General features: G+C 58.7%; 1 protein-coding gene across 4 annotated transcripts; it reads right to left on the reverse strand.

Annotated features, from left to right (window-relative positions):
* Window positions 1-736: 736 nt before the first annotated feature.
* Window positions 737-10,894, reverse strand: AIFM3 (apoptosis inducing factor mitochondria associated 3). Of its 4 annotated transcripts, XM_041003698.1 has the most exons (20): window positions 10,841-10,894; window positions 6,699-6,912; window positions 6,365-6,474; window positions 6,008-6,117; window positions 5,874-5,918; window positions 5,530-5,626; window positions 5,312-5,424; window positions 4,944-5,030; window positions 4,565-4,656; window positions 4,330-4,460; window positions 4,122-4,237; window positions 3,955-4,026; window positions 3,803-3,866; window positions 3,334-3,410; window positions 3,127-3,244; window positions 2,071-2,169; window positions 1,879-1,954; window positions 1,378-1,482; window positions 964-984; window positions 737-777 (listed from the first exon to the last, which is right to left on the reverse strand). In XM_041003698.1, the coding sequence occupies exons 1-20, from the start codon at window positions 10,869-10,871 to the stop codon at window positions 738-740; spliced, it is 1,818 nt and encodes a 605-aa protein (XP_040859632.1). In that variant the 5' UTR covers window positions 10,872-10,894; the 3' UTR covers window position 737. The 4 variants fall into 4 exon arrangements, with proteins under 4 accessions (XP_040859632.1, XP_040859635.1, XP_040859634.1 ...); XM_041003700.1 differs by lacking the exon at window positions 964-984 and having other exon boundaries at window positions 738-777; window positions 10,841-10,871; XM_041003699.1 differs by lacking the exon at window positions 964-984 and having other exon boundaries at window positions 738-777; window positions 6,699-6,923; window positions 10,834-10,871.
* Window positions 10,895-19,264: the final 8,370 nt, after the last annotated feature.

A 19,264-nucleotide genomic window follows, 5' to 3' on the forward strand; every position in this document is an offset into this window, starting at 1 on the left:
TGCGGCCGTCGGTGGCCGCGGGACCTGGCCCAGGCCCATAGGCCCCTGCAAGGGAGGCTCGCAGCTCCCGGCATGCAGTCTGTCTGTGCGCTGCTCAGATCGTCCGCCCCTGACGGACACCCAGACTGAAGGTTCCGACTTCGTCGAGCGGCCTCCGCACGTCGAGCCCGGGTCCCCCTCGCTGCTTGTGGCCCCTGCCTCCCCGGGTCCTCTGGGTGGGGGGCTGTGTTAGGACCAGCTCCTACACTCTGAAGTGGGCAGACGCAGCCCTGTCCCCCAAAGCGAGACTCCGGAATGGCCTCGGAAGAAGCACTTCCGGTCTCAGGTGTGCCTTCGCACCTGCTGAGGGGGGCACCCTTGCTGCCAAGCCCTCTCAGACCTGGGAAGTTGGGGGGTGCTCACGGGTGTTGGTGCTCGGTTCGTGACTGCTGTTGGCCAGTAACACTAGGAGTCACACAGCTCTGGAAATGTGTGCGTTTTAATGCGCATGTAGTCTCAAACATGTCCTACCGGCGACCCCCCCTCCCCTCAAGGGTTTGGCTTGCCCTCCAATTGAGGCTTTACGGGGAGGTGCAGGGGGCGAGCATCTTCTGGAAGCTTCTCTGGGTGGGTGGAGGGAGCGGTGGAAGGCAAATGCTGGCTGGCAGGGCGAGGGGCGTTCCGGAAAATTGGAGGTTGGCGCCTGCCCCAGGAGGGCAGTGCCAGAGCATGCCTGCCAGCTTCCGTGGGGTGCCAACTCAGGATCCTTTTCCAGTGAGCCAAGACATGTCACCAGTCCTGCAGGAAGCAGGGGGAGAGGTTGGAGAAGGAGAAAAGTGCAGGCTGCCCACTCGGGGCACCTGGAGGACAAGGGGTGGCCCAGCAGGGAGGACAAGTATGGGGGCAGACGGAGGGCAGAAGCTCCGGGCTGAGGTGGAAAGGGACAGCAGTATCAACAGGGAAGATGAAGGTGACGACACGTACTTGCTGTGCAGCACAAACAGCCTTGGCGAAGGCAAGAGAGGAGAGACAAGGCCAGGGAGACAGCACATCCGTCATTCTTCATCACCACCCCGCTTGACGGGTCCACCCCGTCCCATGGCCTCCAGCTCCCAGCGCCATCCCCTGCCCTGCCCTGCCCAGACTTTTCCCCAGTACCCAGCAGCTCCCTACAGCCAGTCAGACCCACTGGCACCACCTGCAGGTAGTGGCCAGCTGATCTCTGATGCCATCCAGATCCTGCCATCCCCAAACCACAAGCCTTGCCCACACACAGCCCTGTGGTCCCCAAAAAGGGACTGAAAAGGAGAAAGGCCCTTGGCGGGCTGGGTGGGTGGGCATTCCTTCTCTGCTCCTCCACCTCCACCCTCCCCCAAGGCCTCCCAGGCCCACACTCACTCCACCTCCCGCTTCCGGATGGCCCGGCCAGAGGCCAGCACCTCAGCCACCTTGGACACAATGGGGTCATAGTTCATGCTGGCCACGGCAATCACCTCGTCGCCTCTGTTGGGGAGATGGGGGAGGTAGGGAACTGGGCTGGAGGACTGACAGGGAGATCTTCTTCCTCAAGACCCTGATGCAATCCTGTTTACACACCCCCGCCCTGAGCAGGGGAGGGAGAGATGGGGAGGGCTCCTGTCCAGGACGCCCCCTGCCCCTTGGTGCAGCCTCTGGGGTCTCCCTAGCAGAGCTCGGGCCTCTCCTCAGTGGGGCTCCTGGCATAGGGTCTGCAAGGTCCATCTGTAGACTTGTACCCCAGCGTGGAAGCAGGCATCTCAACACCCACTTTGAAAAGCAAGGTCCAGAGAGAAGGGGGGCCCTCTTGCCCCACCTCCTGCTGGGGGGCGTCTCCCCCACTTCCAAGACTGCACCCCTTCACCCTGGGCCCATTGCTCTCACTTGGTGTAAAAAGCCACAAACTTCAGTTCCTCCAGATCCCCCTGGATAATGACGTCATCAAAGCCTTCTCCGTAGCCTGTGGGCGGGCCCAGAGGTGGGGGCTTCACAGGGTCCCATTGCCCTGTAGCCCCCCCAGCCCTGCCCCTTGCCCCAGTCCCGTAGCCCCGCCTTTCTGCGGGGTCCCCATTTTACCTGCATAGCGCAGGCTTTTGCCAAACATGGAAGTCCAGAGGTAGGGCACCGTGCTGATCTCCGCCTCCTGTGCCAGCATGTTCTGGGCCGCCACATGCCCTGTGGGCACCCAGGGCCGTCACAAAGCCCCAACCCTCGCTCTCACCTCTCCTGAGACACTGCCTATCTCAGGCACTGGGGCGACCCCTGACACCTGCATCATGACCTCTCCCCAGAGGTCAATTTCACAGGCCAACTGGGCAGACAGATTGTACTAGAGACCCATGTACCCTTCCAATCACAGTCCACTGAGGAGTCAGCTTTGCTTTCTTCCATGCTAGTAGTAACTCCAGACCCTGGACTTGACCCGAAATTGGTGCCAGAAGTGGGAGTCCAGGCAATAGCTGCTAGACAAGGGGGTGGGGGTAGCCAGGTCCGTCCCCTGACCCCTGCTGCTGATTCTGTGTGATCCAGCAAGCTGGTTCACCTGCAGCCGCCTGCAGTGTTAGGGGAGCTGGACCAGGTGTGTTCCCCATGTAGCCTGGGTCTTCAGGCCTGGGTGACAGCCTCAGGGGTGGGTGGTTACCTGCAAGAGCCAGCTGAGCTCACAAGGCAGCTGGGGCCAGAGCAGAGCAAAGGCAGAGTGGAAGGAGTCTGGCTTGGAAACCTCGCTCTTTCCCTCACTCGCTCTCTGTCACTCTTTCTGTCTCACACTCTCTCCTCTCCTGCTCTCATTGTCTCTCATATTCTCTCACTCTTTCTCTCACATTCTCTTCCTCTCTCCCCTCTCTCACACTCTGTTTCCCTCCTCAGGGAGTTCTGGAGGACCCAAGGAGAGAAGACAGAGATGGAAGCACAGCAGGGGTCAGGGCTGTGGCTGGATGAATCAGGATATCTGGGGGTCGGCAGGCAGGGGGCTACAGGGAGCCTATGGAGACAGGACCCATGGCTTGGCCTGCTGGCTGTGTGTGCTGACATCGGGGATTCCAGGCCAGCAATTCATGGCAGCCCAGCCCTTCCCCTCACCCAAACAGTCTGGGAGCCACCTTAGCCCCATCCCAGGGCGCCCGCCAGTACCCTGGGCGTGAGCCATCTGCCAGTGGGGGATGTTCACTCTGCGGTTGTTCCTCCAGGCAAGGGGGAAGGTGACGGCATCGCCAGCCGCAAACACGCCGGGGATGTTGGTCTGCATCATCTGGGGGGATGGGAGAAGACCCACAGTTCTGTGCGGTAGCATGGACAGGCCCCTGGTCCCCTGCCTGCCCGGCATCCAGCCAACCCTACCTTGTTGACGGGAATGAAGCCCTTGGAGTCCAGTCCTATGCCACTCTGTCGCAGGAAGCCCGTGGCGGGCACCGCACCTGGCAGAAAGGAAGCTACCAGGTCCTGGACAGGTCCTCTCCCTTGCTGCCCTCTCCACGGTCACCCCAGAGCCGTCGGTCGCCCTCCCTGATCCCTCAACCCGAACCCCTGTACCTCCCATCAGGCCAGTGGGGAGAGGGCCTGTACTTGGGCTGCCCCAGATCGGCATCTCACTGGAACAGAAACCAGTCTGTGCCCAGAGCCGGGCAAGGCACACAGTTAAAAGCCTGCGGACAGCTTGGTGGGGCCATCTCAGGTGGCAGACCCAAGCCTAAGCCTGTTTTCCACACACTCCAAGGCAGACCTTTGTGAACTGGGGATGGCAAGGGTTCCCCACTGGACAGACGGGGAAACCGAGGTACAGAGAGTGGCCCGCTCCCCCCCCACTCACCGATGCCCACCACGCAGATGTCAGCCCGCACAACTTTGCTGCTCTTTAGCACCACCTCCTTCAGCTGCAAGGTGTGGGCAGGTGGGCACAGGGTGAGGTCAGTTCGCCCCAACCCCCCCACGGGAGGCCATGGCAGGGACGGAGTGGCCCACCTTGCCCTCCTGGGCTCGCAGCTCCATCACCTCCGTCTGCATGTAGAACTTCACCCGGTTGTTCTCAAACATCTGGCAGGGCAGGTGGGTGGGCAAGTGCCAGACCATGCCCTGGGCCACCCACCTGCCCTCTGCCCACCCCTGCACTCCCAGCATCCGAGTCTCACCTTCATGAGGGCACGCCCCACACGCTCCCCTAGGAACCTTCGGAAGGGCGTCTCCTCCAGCTCCACCATGGACACCGAGTGGGCCTTCTCGGTCAGGTAGGCTGCCACCTCCATGCCTGGAGTAGGTGGTGGTGGCAAGCTGGCATCCTGCACTTAAGCCCCCCACACACACACCACTGCCACCCATGGGAAGCCCCCAGCTGCTCACCCAGGAAGCCAGCTCCCACAACCACGACATTGCGGCCCCGGGCCAGCCTCCCCACGCGGTTGGCATCCTCAGGTGTACGGATGGTGAACACGTTCTCCACTTCTTTGCCCTTGCAGCTCAGAGTCTTGGGGCTAGGACATGGTGGTGCACCTGCCATGAGAGCCTCCCACACCAGCTGGGAAGGGCACGTGGGGCGGGGCGGGCACATGGACAGGGCTAGCTGGTCATTGCCCACCTGCTCCCTGGTGCCAGCAGTAACTTGCTGTACTCTAGCTTGAAGCCATCCTTGAACACGACCTTCTTGTTTTTTGCATCCACTGTGACCACCTGCAACCGCCATCCCCCAAACCAAGCAGAGAACTGAGGGACTCTATGCCTAGGACTTGAAGGTCCTTGCAAGATGCCCAGTGCCCGCCCAATCAGGGGCTACCCTGTTCTTTAGCCCTCCCCATTATCCCAGTCCTACCAGGTGCTTCTCGTCAGTGGGTGCAGAACCATCAGCTCCCAGGCCTGGGCTGTAGAGTACTGCCCCTCAGCCCCTCCCGGGGTCCATACGACCTTCATGGTCCCCTTAACCCCTCCCCTGGCCTGCTTCCTGCTTGGCTCTTTGTTACCTGGGCCTCTGTGAGCACCTCGATGCCATAGGCCCGGAAAAACTCCTTGGGTCTCAAAGCTAGCTGCTCAGGCTGCACATCCAGGGACTGCAAGAGATGGCCAGCTGGAGAGGAGGGGCCAGCTGGCCACCGCTCCTCTCTCAACAGCAGAGGGCCCAGAGAGGGTGGCCCTGGGGCTGGTGGTGAGGGAGTGGACCACAAAACAGAATTCAACAAGCCCCATCTTGCAATGAGCACTAAGGATAGGTCTGGGATGAATGCCCACATGAAAGCTGGCCAGGCTCCCACAGGCTGGGGGTGTGCATGGGCCCGAGATGGGGGAACCCGGAGGCCAGGACTGCAGACCCTGCCGGCTGCCCCAGGCCCACCTTGCTAATCTTAGGCCGGTCGTAGGGGAGGTGCCTGTCCAGTGTACACAGCACGATCCGGTCGGAGAAGCCCTCCTGCCGCAGTGTCTCTGCACACACCAGGCCGGCCGCCCCTGGGCAAGGACGTACGGCATGGGCCATAGGCCGGGGACGCATCTCTCCTTTCCCACCCCACTCCCTCCAGCCCCGACCTCTGCTCTTCAGACCCTGCCACTTGCCTGCACCTACGATGAGCACATTGGTGCTGCCGCTGTGCCCAGCACTTGGAGAGATGCATTTGGCCATCACCTTGGTCCTTCGCTGTAACTGTAGGGCCTGGGAGCCACGGGGAGAGGATGGGGCAGCTGGAAACTGTGGTCTTGGCTATCCTGCCTGTATGTTTCTTCCAGAAAGGTCAGGTCCTTCTGCCTGCCAGCATGCAGCCTGCTCTCCGCTCTTGAGACTACAAGGACCAGGCTGCCCTCCTCCGACCCCCCAGCCAGGGTGCCTTTGCTAACATACTTTTCCAAACCAGCGTGCCCTGCAAGCCTCTTGCTTATCCCTTAAGCAACCCTTCCCTCACCTGCTTGCTGGCCCGGACGTACACCTTCTCCTTCTCAATCTTCACCTGTGAAAGTTGCCTTGCTTGAGACCAGGCTTTCTGGATGCCCCAGTCCCTGGCCCTTGACCCCTGCTCCCTCCTCCTTCCCACTCCACCTGGAATTTGTGCAAGCTGTCCAGGCCTGGGAAATCTTCCAGGTCCCCGGTGTTGATGTTGAAGCAGGCACCGTGCCAGGGGCAGCGCACCCGACCACGGGACAGCACGCCTGGAGGGGCGGTTTGCAGGGGGAGCTGTGCTGAGCTGTGACCACCAGCAGGGACCTCCTCACCACGGCTTCGTGGTGGCCCAGCACCTGCAGGGCCCTCCCACTAGTGGATGAGGACTTTGTCGAGGTTATGGGGAGGGAGCCAGGGAAGAACACTGCAGCCTGGAAATCCCTTGTATGGTCCAGTAGGGAAAGGAATCCTGCCCTGGGTAGCCCTGGCTCTGGCCATGTGAACCCAATATCTCACCTTTGACGAGGGGTGCGCCGTAGTGCGGGCATTTGTGGCCCAGTGCATGGAATTCTCCACCCTCCTTGAGCAGCAGCACCTTGCCCCAACGCAACTCCACTTCCCGCATCCTGAGAGGAGCCCACATTTGGAGGATCAAGCCTAGATGCCAGGTGCTTCTTCCTGGCACCCTGCCTTCCAGTGGCAAGGCAGGTGGGGGGAGGAGGAGAGCAGGACCAGGCCTGCAGAAGCCGTGCAGGGAGTGACCTGCGGTGACTGTGGGGCTGCTGGCAGCCACCTCCAACTCCCCAGGCCCCCGCCCAGCCCCAGCCCACTCCCCAGGCCCGGCACCCACTGGCCGTTCTCCAGGTCTCTGACATGGCAGACAGCAGCTTCCACACAGTCCTGAGGGCCAGGGTAGGGGTGAGGGGCTGGCAGGTGTTCCTCCGAGTGGAAGTGGCGGGCAGTGCCATTGCCCTGGTAGGCCCGTGGACTGCCCTTGCCACCGGCTGCCAGCTCCTCCTTGCCTCGCTCCTTCTCCGGCAACACCACCTCGATTTTGAGCTCCACTGTGGGCAGCAGGGGTGGAGGAGGTCGCTGTGAGCCCTCCAGCCTTGCCCCCTTCCTTTCCCACTGTGCAGGATAGAAGCAAGGCCCCAGAAGGTTCCTGCACTCCCTGCTGAGCAGCCAAAGCCACCCTGGGAGGCAGCTGGAATCAATTCCCACAATAACACAGGGGCAGGGCAGCCTTTGAACTTGACCCTACAACCTCCCCCCACCCCAGGAACATGGGGGAGGACACCCATGCCCTCAGTGCTGCATCTTGTGGGGATGACAAAGCTGAAGTGTGCCCGATGGCTCAGGGACACCTTTGTGGGGGAGTGGGGTGAGGGGGTGACCCCAGCATGAAGCAGGGTGCAGCTGTCTTCACAGAGAGCTGCTGGGGGCTCATGCTCCTATTCCAACTTCTCTGTAAGTCAGGAATCTTGCTTCAGATGGTGATTTCTATAAACAGCTTTTTTTTTTTTTTTTTTTCCAGCGGCTGGGAGTGTTGTGCGTGACTCACCCATTGGGTGTCTTGTATGCAAAGGGGGGTGGGGAGGGGGTGGCCTGTGATCAGGTGGACAACACAGAGGCACCCTGCCCATCAGGGTCTCTCTGCAAACCACAGCTACCTCAGGGTGCCCTGCTCTGCTGGGGGAGATTGGCATTTGGAGTTTCTACATTTTTCAAATTCCCTGTGTGATGTATGCTGCGGGTGGGGCGGGAGCGAGGCAGGTTGTGAATGCTTTTTGCCCCTAATTACAAAGGAACAATAAACAGACTCTTTAGCAGCTGTAATCCGGCCGCCCTGGGTGTCAGAAAGGGGTAAGTGACAGCAAAGCCCCTGGCACTGTGTGGGATGAGGGGGTGGGACCGAGGGTTGGGGGTGGGTGGGAGGTCCGCGGGACTCCCAAGATCCTTCAGGTCTTTGCACCTGAAGCCACACCTCCTGCACCCTTGCCCTGGCCTGGGCTGCCATCCTTCCTCAGCGAGGTCCTACCCACCCATCTGTCATCACTGCTTTTCACATCCTGCTGGGCTAACCCTCCAGTCCCAGCCCCCAGCTGCACCTCTGCAGGGTTCCAGGGTTAAGTTCAGTTCCTGGGGACTCCAGCATAGCAGGAAGGGGAGTGGGGGGACGCAGGGCCACAGGGAGTCAGGTGGAGGGGGAGCTCTAGGAGCAGGGCTCATCCCACATTTCCCACACTTTATGTAATGGTGCTCGGATGTTTTTTTTGAGGAATTAAAAAAAAAAGAAGAAGAAAAAACACTCAAGACTCAGCAGACACTGGCTCTGCGAGCTGCTGGAGGCCCCCAGGAGCAGCCTGGCCGGGGCTGGGTGAGGGACCAACGCCACCAGGCTGCTTTCCTCCACTCCTCTTCCTCCTTCCAGAAGGTTCCAAGCCTCACTCATTGCTGCAGTCTAAGCAAAACCCGCTGAGCAGGAACAGAGGTGCATAGACTTGGTTCAGCCCTCCCAGGGGGCAGGGTCGGGGTGTGGAGAGAAGAGGCTCCAGGAATCCCAGCCCCACCTAGGGAGTCCTCCAGGGCCCCCTTCCCGGTTTGGATGCTGCCTTAGTCGTTTGAGAGGGAACAGTGCCTCCTCCGTTGGTAGACAAGAGGATCCGATTGGAACTCTTCAAAAAGATCACAGGAAATGGAACTTCAGGGGATCTCATGAGATAGCTCAATTGGCTAATCTTCCTCTTTGCATGCACCAGGATCCCATGTGGACCCCGGCTCATATTCCAGCTGCTCCACTTCCCATCCTTCTCCGTGCTTGTGGCCCGGGAAAGCAGTCGAGGATGGCCCAAAGCCTTGGGACCCTGCACCTGCATGGGAGACCTGGAAGAAGCTCCTGGCTGCCAGGGTCACATGGACTCATCTCTGGCCATTATGGCCATTTGAGAAGTGACCCAGTGGATGGAAGATCGTCCTCTCTGTCTCTCCGCCCTGCAAATCTGCCTTTCCAATAAAAATAAATAACTCTTTAATTTATAAATGTTTACAAAATGAAGAGAAAAAAAAAGAAAGAAATGGAACTTCAGGTAGAGCATGTGGCTGGGGGGCAGGAGGGGGTACCAAGGCCTCAGGCTTATGAATGCATATTTGAGAGGTGAACCAGAACATGCGCTCTCACTTGCTTACTCCCCTTTTCAATAAATCAATTTTTAAAAGTAGGAGCTTATTTCAGGGCAGAAATATTTTTTTTCCCATTATACATAGAAAATATCAATTCTGATCTAAAAAACCTGTTTTTGCGCCCAAACACACTCATGTTTGTCATTCCACTTTCCATGAACTGGATACCCTCATATGGATACCCTCATATGTAGCACAGCATGGGAACTCAGTGAATGCATGGAATGGAGCGAGGGCAGAGCTCAGCCACAGGCTCTGAGCTTCCCGGCAGTCCTGGCCAGGAGGAAGGTCTTAGCTAGCTACCTGTGGCTTTCATGAAAGGCAGGGACCAGACCCCAAAGGAACTGCACTTCTTTCTGGTTCTAAGCTCAGCCAGAAACTGGCTGCTTTTTCCTTTGGCCCTGAGGAGAGCCAGCAGGAAGCAACGGCAGAGGGCAGGCACAGAGGGGGTGAGGGAAGCAGAGAGCCACACCTAAGAGGGAGTACCTGCCTGCTCTTCAGGGCCCCCAGTAACCCCAAAGTCTCTCTCTCCTGATCGTCCACCTGACCTCTGACCTCACCGCTGACTTGCCACGCCTGGGCATGGGGACCCAAGCCTCCCGCTGCTACAGCCCTGCAATGGGATGTGTGTGCGTGAGGGGGTGTTCCCAGCAGCCAAGGAGCCCACCTAAGACATCCCTGCAAGCCACCCTTGCTCAGGGTGAGCACAGCAGCCCTGCCTTGCCTGCATGAAGCCCAAGGCCATACAGCCAGAGGAAGGGGTAGGGCTGGAACTGGAGTCTGAGCCCAAATCCTCAGCACACTTCCGGGGTACTGAGAGGGGGGCCCCCCAATGAAAGTCCTGCAGACATCATTGGTCTAGACCAGACCCTGGCCCAGGGCCTGGACATCCACAGAACACGGAGGGGTTGGGAGAGGGAGGGGTGCTATTGCCTGGGGCAGGTGCACCTCACTCCTAGCACCCCCACCCCCGCCCTCCATCCCACACCAAGTTCTCCCTCAGGCTGAAGGGGAGGAGAAAAGGCTTGTGGGTTCCAAGGTAATGGAGCCGATGGGTATCAGGTACCAGGGTGAGTTGGCTGGGCAGGTTGGGGGGGGAGTGGCGAGGGCAGTGTGGCACAGCCAAGGGGCCTGCAGAGGTATGGCTGGCACCCAGCCTCCATTTCCCCATCTGCCTGCACCTGCATCTCTGGCTGTGAGGAAGACAGAAGAGGGGAGCGTGGGGACCAAAGAGAGGGACCCCTACCCCTGACACAGGTCTGCAGTGCACGGCCACCTCAGAGCATCCCTGTGGTCGCGCTCTCAGCTTGGGCAAAATGGACATCTCTTCTAGCAGGTGTAAGCCTGCCCAGAAAGGTCTGGACGGCAGGGGATTGGGGGTGTCACACCACGAGGAGGAAACATTCAGAGAAATGGCGATAGGGCTTGGTGGGGAGGTTCCCAGAAGCCCCCTCCACCCCCAGCCCTAAACTAGGAGACCCTGTCCCCCACCCCCTCTCCTGTTCACAAGGATGACTCAGCTGCCACTACCACCACCAGCAACCCTAAGCCCCACCACGCAAAAAAGAGGGGGCACCCACAGGACCCACAGGGCATCTGGAAGCACGGCACCGCAGCCCCCTCTCCCCTCCTGTTTCCTTCCACCACACCACTGCTGCCCCGCAGAGCGTATTAACATTCCGCAGGCTGCAGCCCGGGGCCTGACCTACTTCGGCTGCTGCCCAGTGCCGAAGGGGAGGGGGAGGGGGGGTGAGATGACAGGCGTGCGGAGGGGGGAGGGCACAGGCGGGAAAGGAAGAAATGAGGTACTACCTGGTTTGGGCTTGGAGAAGCAGCCACCCATGGCCAGTGGCCTGAGTGGAGGATGGCCGGCTCGGGTGGGAGTCCACAGATGGTTCAGCTGTCAGAAGGCCACCCTAGGGTGCCCTTGGCATGGCTGGGCACCCTGTGGCCTGTGGGGATGCCAGAGCCGCCATCTCTCTCTCGGCTGGAACGGTCTCTTGGTCCTGTTTGGGGCCAGACTGGGGGGAACAGGACATTGAGGGTCAGGGCAGCGACCAGGCCTTCCAGAAGCAGCTTCCTTGGAGCTGGAGAAGTCTGGAGGCACTGGGAGAACGGCACCTGACCACAGCACCCCCTTGAAGCCCTCCAGGTTGTTCCTCCGACTCCCCCATCTCTGCAGGGGACAGCACCTAGGCTCCCACCTCCTCTTCTTTCATCCAGTAGCTGCTTTACCGTGAATTCCACCCTCACCTCCAACACCACTTCTCTCCAAATCCCTTCCCCACCACTGCCTGCCTGGGGTGAGACCCCAGAGCATGTGCCAGGCATGCCACTCCTCTCTCACTGGGCTTTGGGCTTCTCCTCCTGACCCTGGGTGGGGGTGATGGGGCTCTCCCCAGTCCCAGCCCGCTCCCCCTCTCTTGGGGAACCCACCTCCTTCCAAGGGTGGCCACTGCTGCTTCCTCACACCCCGGCCAGCACTGGATGGAAGCTGCCAGGCCGGGCTGTGGCAGAAGGCAGGGGTCCAGGAGGTGGCCCAGCCCACAGCCCTCCTCCTGGGTATGTGGGCTGTGGCCAGGAGGGCCTTGAAGGGTGTGTGTGTGTCTGGGGGTGGGGAGCTGGCTGGGCCATTGGTCCCCAGGGAAACTTCCGGGTTCAACAAGGCTGAGGGGGAGGGGCAAGCCCAGCTCAGGGTCCGCTGTGTCCACCTGTCCCTGTCCCTCATACATGCCCACCAGGCTCCTGGAGCTGAGCCATGCCCAGCTACAGATGGAACAAATGAGGCACCAAGGTCTCACCAAGGTCAAGCAGCAGGTGGTGCTGTTGGAGGAGGGGGTTATCCACAAAGCAATCACAAGGTGGGCCTTCCAGGGAGGGGGAGGGGAGAGCAGGGGAAGTCCAACCTCCAGGTGGATTTGGGAAGGTCCTGGGGCAAAGGCCAGCTTGTTCCCCATTGTCTGTCTTCCCCATTGAAGTCCCCCGAAAACTCTTCCTGAAGTCTAACGAGAGGTGGGACACATGTCCCCAGGTAGGGGCCGTGGAGTGGCCACCTGAGAGCTGAGGGCTGAGAAGAGAGAAGGACAAGATGGTGGGGGCAGGAGGCCCTTTCACTGCCTGACCCACAATGTCACCTGCCCTACGGGCCAGGGCCCCTGCTATGAGGAAGAGTATGGAGGCCTCCCCCCGTCCCCAGCTTGTTACCAAGGCAGGTATGTCACAGCACCTGCCACCACCTGCCCTCTCCCGGGGGTCCTGGCTTTACCCAGAGGCCTAGGAGAGACCCTCCTGGGTTTCAGGCCTGGAAGCAGAGCTGGTAGGGGCTGTGTCTTCCACCAGGCAAGTGTGTGCCAAGCTGGCCTGCAGCCCAGAAACACATGGATTCACGGCCAAGGTCCTTGCCCGGGAGGGTTGCAGACAGAGGGACCCCCATGCTGTTTTGCAAAGTCTCCCTCCTCCTGCTCTTCTCTGCTAACGCATTCTTGTAGCACCCCAAGTTTCAGTCTCACTCCTGGAACCCCCAGCAACACCCCTGCCCTCACCCTGGCATCACAGAGATGCCAGGGCACTCTGGGCGCAGGCTGGGGAAGGGACTCTTACAAGCTCCTTCCTCCCTCCTCACACCGTACCCACCCCCCAAATCTTCACCCACCCCCAGGAGATGGGGTCCTGCCTCCTCCAGCTTGGGCATCTCAGTAGCTCTCCTGGGCGGGTGGCGTCTCTGAGCTCCCCAGCCCAGCGTTCAAGTTCGGGGGGGGGGGGACCTCCGGCTCCCGCCCTCTCCCAAGGGGCTCCGGTACCAACATCCGGTCCACTCTCCCCGCCTTCGCACGTGGTCGCTGGGCCCGCCCGGGCAAGCGGCCGGTGCAGCGAAGCAGCCTGGCCGGCTCCATCCCGGGGCTCCCGCGGACACCCGGAGCCCAGTACGGGCATAGCGGGGCGCCGCGCGCCAGTGGGAACCGGGGACGGGACGATCCAGCATCCGCACCCCAACCCCGCACTCCAGCCCAGCCTGTGTCCCCTGGCCCCCAGCGGTACCCCTCTACCCCAGTCCTCTGCCAAGTCCTCAAGCCGCCGGCCCTGGTCCGAGAGCTGTGAGCGCGCGCGCTGGCCCCCAAGCGCGAGGACGGCAGGGTCGGGGGTGGCAGGTGGACCCGGGTCCCCCCGGGCGGCCGCTCACCTGCGCTCGGTGTCGGCCTGGGCTCTGGGAGCGCTCCGGGCCGCGGCCGCGGGGGAGGAGCGCGCGGGCGGGGCGGGGCCGGCGCTGCGGCACTGCGGCCGGCGGGGAGCCCGTTAGCAGGTGCGGGGCGGCCGGACGATTCCGTGGGAGCCTCTGCCCCTGCGCTTGGTCGCCCCGGGATGGGGCTGGGTCCCTCGGCTCCTGCGGATCCTGGAGACAACTCTCGCCAGCCCCAACAACCCAGTGTCTGTCCAGTAACTCTTCGGATACCTCCCCTCACTTCAACCTCAAACCCCATGAGTTTGCAAAAGCAAGCTTTTTTTTTTTTTTTTAAAGATTTATTCATTTGTATTGGAAAGGCAGATATACAAAGAGGAGGAGAGACAGAGAGGAAAATCTTCCATCCATTCATTCACTCCCCAAGTGGCCACAACGGCCAGAGCTGAGCCAATCTGAAGCCAGGAGCCAGGAGCTTGTACCGGGTCTCCCACGCAGATGCAGGGCCCCAAGGCTTTGGGCCGTCCTTGACTGCTTTCCCAGGCCACAAGCAGAGAGCTGGATGGGAAGTGGAGCTGCTGGGATTAAAACCGCTGCCCATATGGGATTCTGGTGCCCAAGGCAAAGACTTCAACCACTAGGTTATCCCACTGGGCTCACAAGCTTTTATTTTGTTGCATTTTCTTTTTCCCACCTATGAATCTGCCAGAACTTCCTGGGTCCCCTCCATGAGTTGGTGAATCTCAGTGGTGTGCCCCACTCCTCCAGGAAGCCCTCCCTGATCAGGCTGCCTATGGGCACAAAAATGACTGACATTGGGTAGTGGTCCGGTACAGCCTGCCTCTTCAGCGGACTGCAGGGCACAGCGAGTGTGTGAGGCATGAATGAGTTACTTACACTGCAGCAAAGTGATGTCACTCCTGTCACTACACACCAGCTCTGTTGGGGTGGGGGGAGGCAAGGACCCTCTTCTATTCCCCCTGCCCTTTTTGCCAGAGCAGGGAGAGGGGTGGGGGAGGGGATGGCTGAGACTCCCACAGGGACAGGTGGTGTCAGATGCCTCCTGTTCCTGGGCTGGGGGGGGCAGTTGTGGCATTGGCCTCATCTTTGGGACCCTTTTGTATCCTTTCTCAGCTTTTGACTGTGGCCACCGCTGCAGGAAGACCTTGGGTTCCCCGTCACTGGCCATGGCTGTGACTTTGTATGTATCGGTTCTGCCTTCCACAGCACAAACCTGAGAAGGAAGCAGCTCTTGGTATCATGCCCATTTCCCAGATAGGAAAGCTGAGGCTCTCAGACCTCCCGAGTTCATCCCAGTGGCATCCAGTGGAGAAGGGACTCGAACTCTGGCAGACTAGGGTCTGCTGTGCCGGGTGCTGAGCTGGAGGTGCGTGCACACTCTGCCCAGGCTGAGTGTTCAAGTGCTTGCCCTGTGGCTTAGGCAGCCGGTAAGACCCTCTGAATGCCTGGGAGTGGGGGTTTGGGGGGAACAGCTGCTAGGACTGGTGACTGGTACAGAGCCAGCCATGGGACACAGGGGCTGCTAGAGAAGTGGGGTGGGGCCACTGGGGGAGGTTCGCACCCTGGGGACAGGAGGCAGGTAGTCTTGGGGACTGGGTCTTCAGGTCCCTACTGGATGGGGCAGACGTGTCTAGATCTCTGTGGAGTGCTGGTATAATGTTGCAGCTGTTCAGCTGCCATTGGTGACGCCAGCATCATCGGAGTCATGGATTTGAGACCTGGCTGCTCTGCTTCCAGCTCCCTGCTGTGGTGCCCGGGAAGGCAGGAGGTCATGGGTCATGTGTTTGGGTTCCCGCCACACATGCTGGGAGACAGGATGGAGCTCCTGGCTTTGGTCTGGCCCATCCCGGCTACTGTGTCCCTTATGGGGGGAAGGAATCAGCAAATGGAAGATCTCTTTGTTTTTTTTCTCCCTTTGTTGCTGTGCTTTTCAACTAAATATTAAGTATATTATTCTAGGACCTGGTGCCATGGCCTAGTGGCTAAAGACCTCACCTTGAATGCTCTGGGATCCCATATGGGTGACAGTTCTAGTCCCAGCAGCCCCACTTTCCGCTGGTAGCCTGGGAAAGCAGTCAAGGACAGCCCAAAGCCTTGGGACCCTGCACCTGCATGGGACACCCGGTACAAGCTCCTGGTTCCAGGCTTCGGATCAGCTCAGCTCCAGCCGTTGTGGTCACTTTGGGGAGTGAATGAATGGATGGAAGATTTTCCTCTCTATCTCTCTTCCTCTCTGTATATCTGACTTTTCAATAAAAATAAATCTTTTAAAAATCTATGATTTCTTTTTTTTTTTAAAGGTTTATTTTTATTGGAAAGGCAAATATACAGAGAGGAGAAAAGATCTTCCAAGCTGCTGCAACGGTTGGAGCTGAGCCAATCCGAAGCCAGGAGCCTCTTCCGGGTCTCCACGTGGGTGCAGGGACCCAAAACTTTGGGCCGTCCTCCATTGCTTTTTCAGGCCACAGACAGGAAGCTGGATGGGAAGCAGGGCCACTGGGATTAGAACTGTCACCCATATGGAATCCTGGCGCATGCAAGGTGAGGACTTTAATTGCTACCCTATCGTGCCGGGCCCATAAAAAATCTATTATTCTATGAAAGAATAGATCTTTGTGGAGTGAAAGCTCCCAGTGAAGGCAGGCTAGCAGTGCTGCCTGGCGAGGGGCCCTCAGGTTCGGGTCTTTTCTATGAACAGAAGACCCGGGTGGCAGGAGCAGCAGCTGGCAGGCAGATGGTCAACCCGCGCCCCCTGGAGGCCAGCATGAGGACTAGCAGGACCCTCTGTAAAACGAAGATCAGGTGGATTTCAAGTTAGGGGTGACTTCTTGGTAGCTACCTGGCTCCCTCCAGTGCAGGTCTATTGTGTTGGGTTTGACACCTGCCCTAGAAGGCTTGGTGGGGGGTACCCTGAGGTGGGTGAACAGTGCTGATTCTGCTCCTGGGGAGGTGGTTCAGCCAAATGGGAGGAGAAGCACTGGGGCAGGACAGATAGCCTGAGCCGGAGCAAACATGTACCCTTGCCAATTCCAGGGACTCTGAGTGTGCCAGCCCCTTCCAGCCTGGGCGCTGGGTTCTGGGCAGCAGCTGGCATGGAGAAACATCACATAAGTCTTAGGGTAGATGTCAGACTGGGACAGGGCAAGCAGGAAGTCAGAGGATACCCAGGGTGAGGGGTGGGTTCAGATCAGAAGGTGCTTCCTGCTCCCTCCTGAGGGTCTCCATGAAAAGCCTGGAACCCCTCCAGCGACAGATGGACCAGCAGATGCTGCTATTGCCCCGTGGCAGCCTGTGTAGCCAGAGAGGTGCCTATGGAGCGCCTGTGACAGGGTGTGGCACAATAGTGTCCCAGGCTGAGCCGCTGTTGGGAGTGCAGGGCTGCAGTGCTGGTTTGAGTCCCAGCTGCTTTGTTGATGTTCTTCGAGAGGCCCAACCACCCCCACTGTCCAGGATGAAGCTCCTGGATGGAGTTCTCTGGCTTTGGCCCGGCCCAGCCGTGGCTGTGGTGGGTATTTAGGGAGTGAATCAGCATATGGAAGGTCAATCTCTCCCCCCCTTCCCCATCACTCTGCCTTTCCAATAATAAATGCTAAAAATATTTTCTTGGGGCCAATGTGGTGGTGGAACAGGCTAATCCTCCACCTGCTGGCATCTCATATGGGCACTGGTTCTAGTTCCAGATGCTCTACTTCCTGACCTAACTCCCTGCTATTGCCTGGAAAAGCAGTGATGACTCAAGTCCTCACATGGAAGACTGGGAAGAATCTCCTGGCTTCGGATTGGCTCAGCTCTAACTGTTGAAGTCATTTGGAGACTGAACTAGCGGATAAAAAAAAAATCTGTCTCTCCCTCTCTCTATAATTCTGATTTTCCAAGTAAAATGAATGAATCCTTAAAAATTTCCCAGGCCTGGCTCAATAGCCTAGTGGCTAAATCCTTGCCTTGCACTGGCTGGATACCATATCAGCACCGGTTGCTGTTGGGATTTCTCCACTTCCCATCCGGCTCCCTGCCTTGTGAATCTGCACCCATGTGGAAGACCCAGAAGAAGCTCCTGGGTCCTGAGTTCAGATCAGCTCAGCTCTAGCTGCTGCAGCCACCTGGGGAGTGAATCAGCAGATGAAGATATTTGTCTCTCCTTTCTGTATCTGACTTTCCAATTAAAAAAAATTTTTTTTAAACTCCATTACATGTCCCTAATAAAAATACAAATTGGGGCAATTCCTGACATTGCACAGAGTGCAATTTGACAAATACCCAGAGCAGCTTGGCCTGGATCCTACTCAGGGGACCTCATCTGACTGCATTCAAACACTTGAGGTTGGGAAGGATGGAAATGGTGGTGTCAGGGAATTCTATACATCAGTGAAAAGGGGCACTCACTATGTGATCCATAGAATCCAATCTCTCACATGGCTTGGAGGATAAAGCAAGGTGCAGAAGCGGGGTTGAACATCTGGGCAAGTGGCTGAGATGTCATGGGATACCCATGTCCTATTTCAGGGTTGAGTCTCGGCATTGCTTCCAATTCCAACTTCCTGCTGACACCCTGGGAAGCAATGGTGACAGCGCAAGTACTTGGGTTCCTGCCAATCTTGTGGAAGACGCAGGAGGAGCTCTGGGTTCCTGAGGTAGAGAACAGTGTGTTACTTCTGTGAGGGAGAGAGAGAGAGAAGCTGCAATGCACAACAGCACATGCTTGTGTGTTACGGAATAACTTTTGTGAAGGTCAAAAGCAAGCTGGGTGAAGAGGACTAGAGCTAGACCGCCTATCTTCTGGGGCAGGGGTGTGGTGTAGAGGTAACACGCATGCACACACCCCCTACTTCCTGGGTTGGCTTCCCCACAGGTTGGAGTCTCAGCTCCTGCCTTTTGCTTGGCCCAGCCCCCACCTTGGGCAGACAAGAGGTGTGGATGGCAAACAGGTGATCTCTACCTTACAGATATTAAAACCACCCCACCATGTCCTCTCCTGCTCCAAAACAGAATCCCCCATTCAGGCTGGGGATGTCCTCCGCTTGTGCCCACACACCCTTTCCTGAGTTACTGGGAGGATCACCTTTGGGGCCCACCCAGAGTTTGTGACCCTTGCCTGTCCTCCTGGGGCCTCCCCCCAGAAAACCCCAGGATTTTGGATCTTGCAGAGCTCCTTATGTTACACCTTTTGCCCCTCCCCTCTGCAAGGACAGCCAGGGATACAGGGCATTGCCCGGACTCAAAGCCTGAGATGTTTGTGATGGGGCACACTGAAGGAACCAAGAGCTTCTTGAGGTCTGAGTGACCCCCTGCTCCCACACTCTGGCCTCCCACCAACTTAGCCACAGAGCATCTTCCTGCCTCCCTCCTCCCCACCCCTGAGGTGGTTATGCCTGCTGTGCCCCAGCCCCCACTTCGCTTGCTGTGTGGGCTTGGGACAAAGGGCTGTAACTCAGTCAGGGATGGGGTAAAAAGATCTGGAAAATTGCCAGGCCATCCAGGCGGTGATTCAGGGCACAGCTGCAGCAGCTGCTCCTGGGTTTGATCTGCGGTGTCCTGAGCTAGCCTTGAGGTGATCTAGTGGGTTGCCCCTCTTCCCGTTTAATGCTGTGCTTGGGGTACATCCACTCCCTGGGTCCCCTTCCCCATCGGAAGCTCCCCAGAGAAGCACAGGTACTGGCTGGGATGTGGTCACCAATGAGTACCAGCCCAGAGAATGACAGAGATTCTCAGACACAGGAAATTAGAAACTGGGTTGGAGCCCACTGGGGCTGTACCGGGTGGCACCTACGCTGGTCAGGGAGCCTTGGGTGGTATAGGGGAAGGTGAGTTTCCCTACCTCAGACCCGCACATCTCTACAGCGCCCCAGATTGTTGGACTGCTGGTCACCGAGACAGCATCCTGAACATTCTCCAGGCAAGGCAGGAAACCCCGTGCAAATTAGAGGTGCCGCTGCAAATCTTAGAAACAAACAAAAAAAGCAAAGCAGTAGGGTATGCAGGGGACTTCAAGAGCAAGGTTAACTCCAAGCCGTGGGCTGCTGGTGCTGGCTACGGGGTTA

This window comes from Ochotona curzoniae, unplaced genomic scaffold (genome assembly GCF_017591425.1).
Source record: "Ochotona curzoniae isolate NIBS_2020 unplaced genomic scaffold, NIBS_Ocur_1.0 scaffold_274, whole genome shotgun sequence".
Taxonomy (NCBI): Eukaryota; Metazoa; Chordata; class Mammalia; order Lagomorpha; family Ochotonidae; genus Ochotona; species Ochotona curzoniae.

Coding starts and splice junctions, on each gene's coding strand:
- AIFM3 (XM_041003698.1), bottom strand. CDS start 10,871: ATGGGTGGCTGCTTCTCCAAGCCCAAACCAG. Junction 4,657..4,943: donor AGGTGCTCACAGAGGCCCAG/GTAACAAAGAGC, acceptor TGGCGGTTGCAG/GTGGTCACAGTGGATGCAAA. Junction 4,027..4,121: donor TGGGGCGTGCCCTCATGAAG/GTGAGACTCGGA, acceptor CTGCCCTGCCAG/ATGTTTGAGAACAACCGGGT.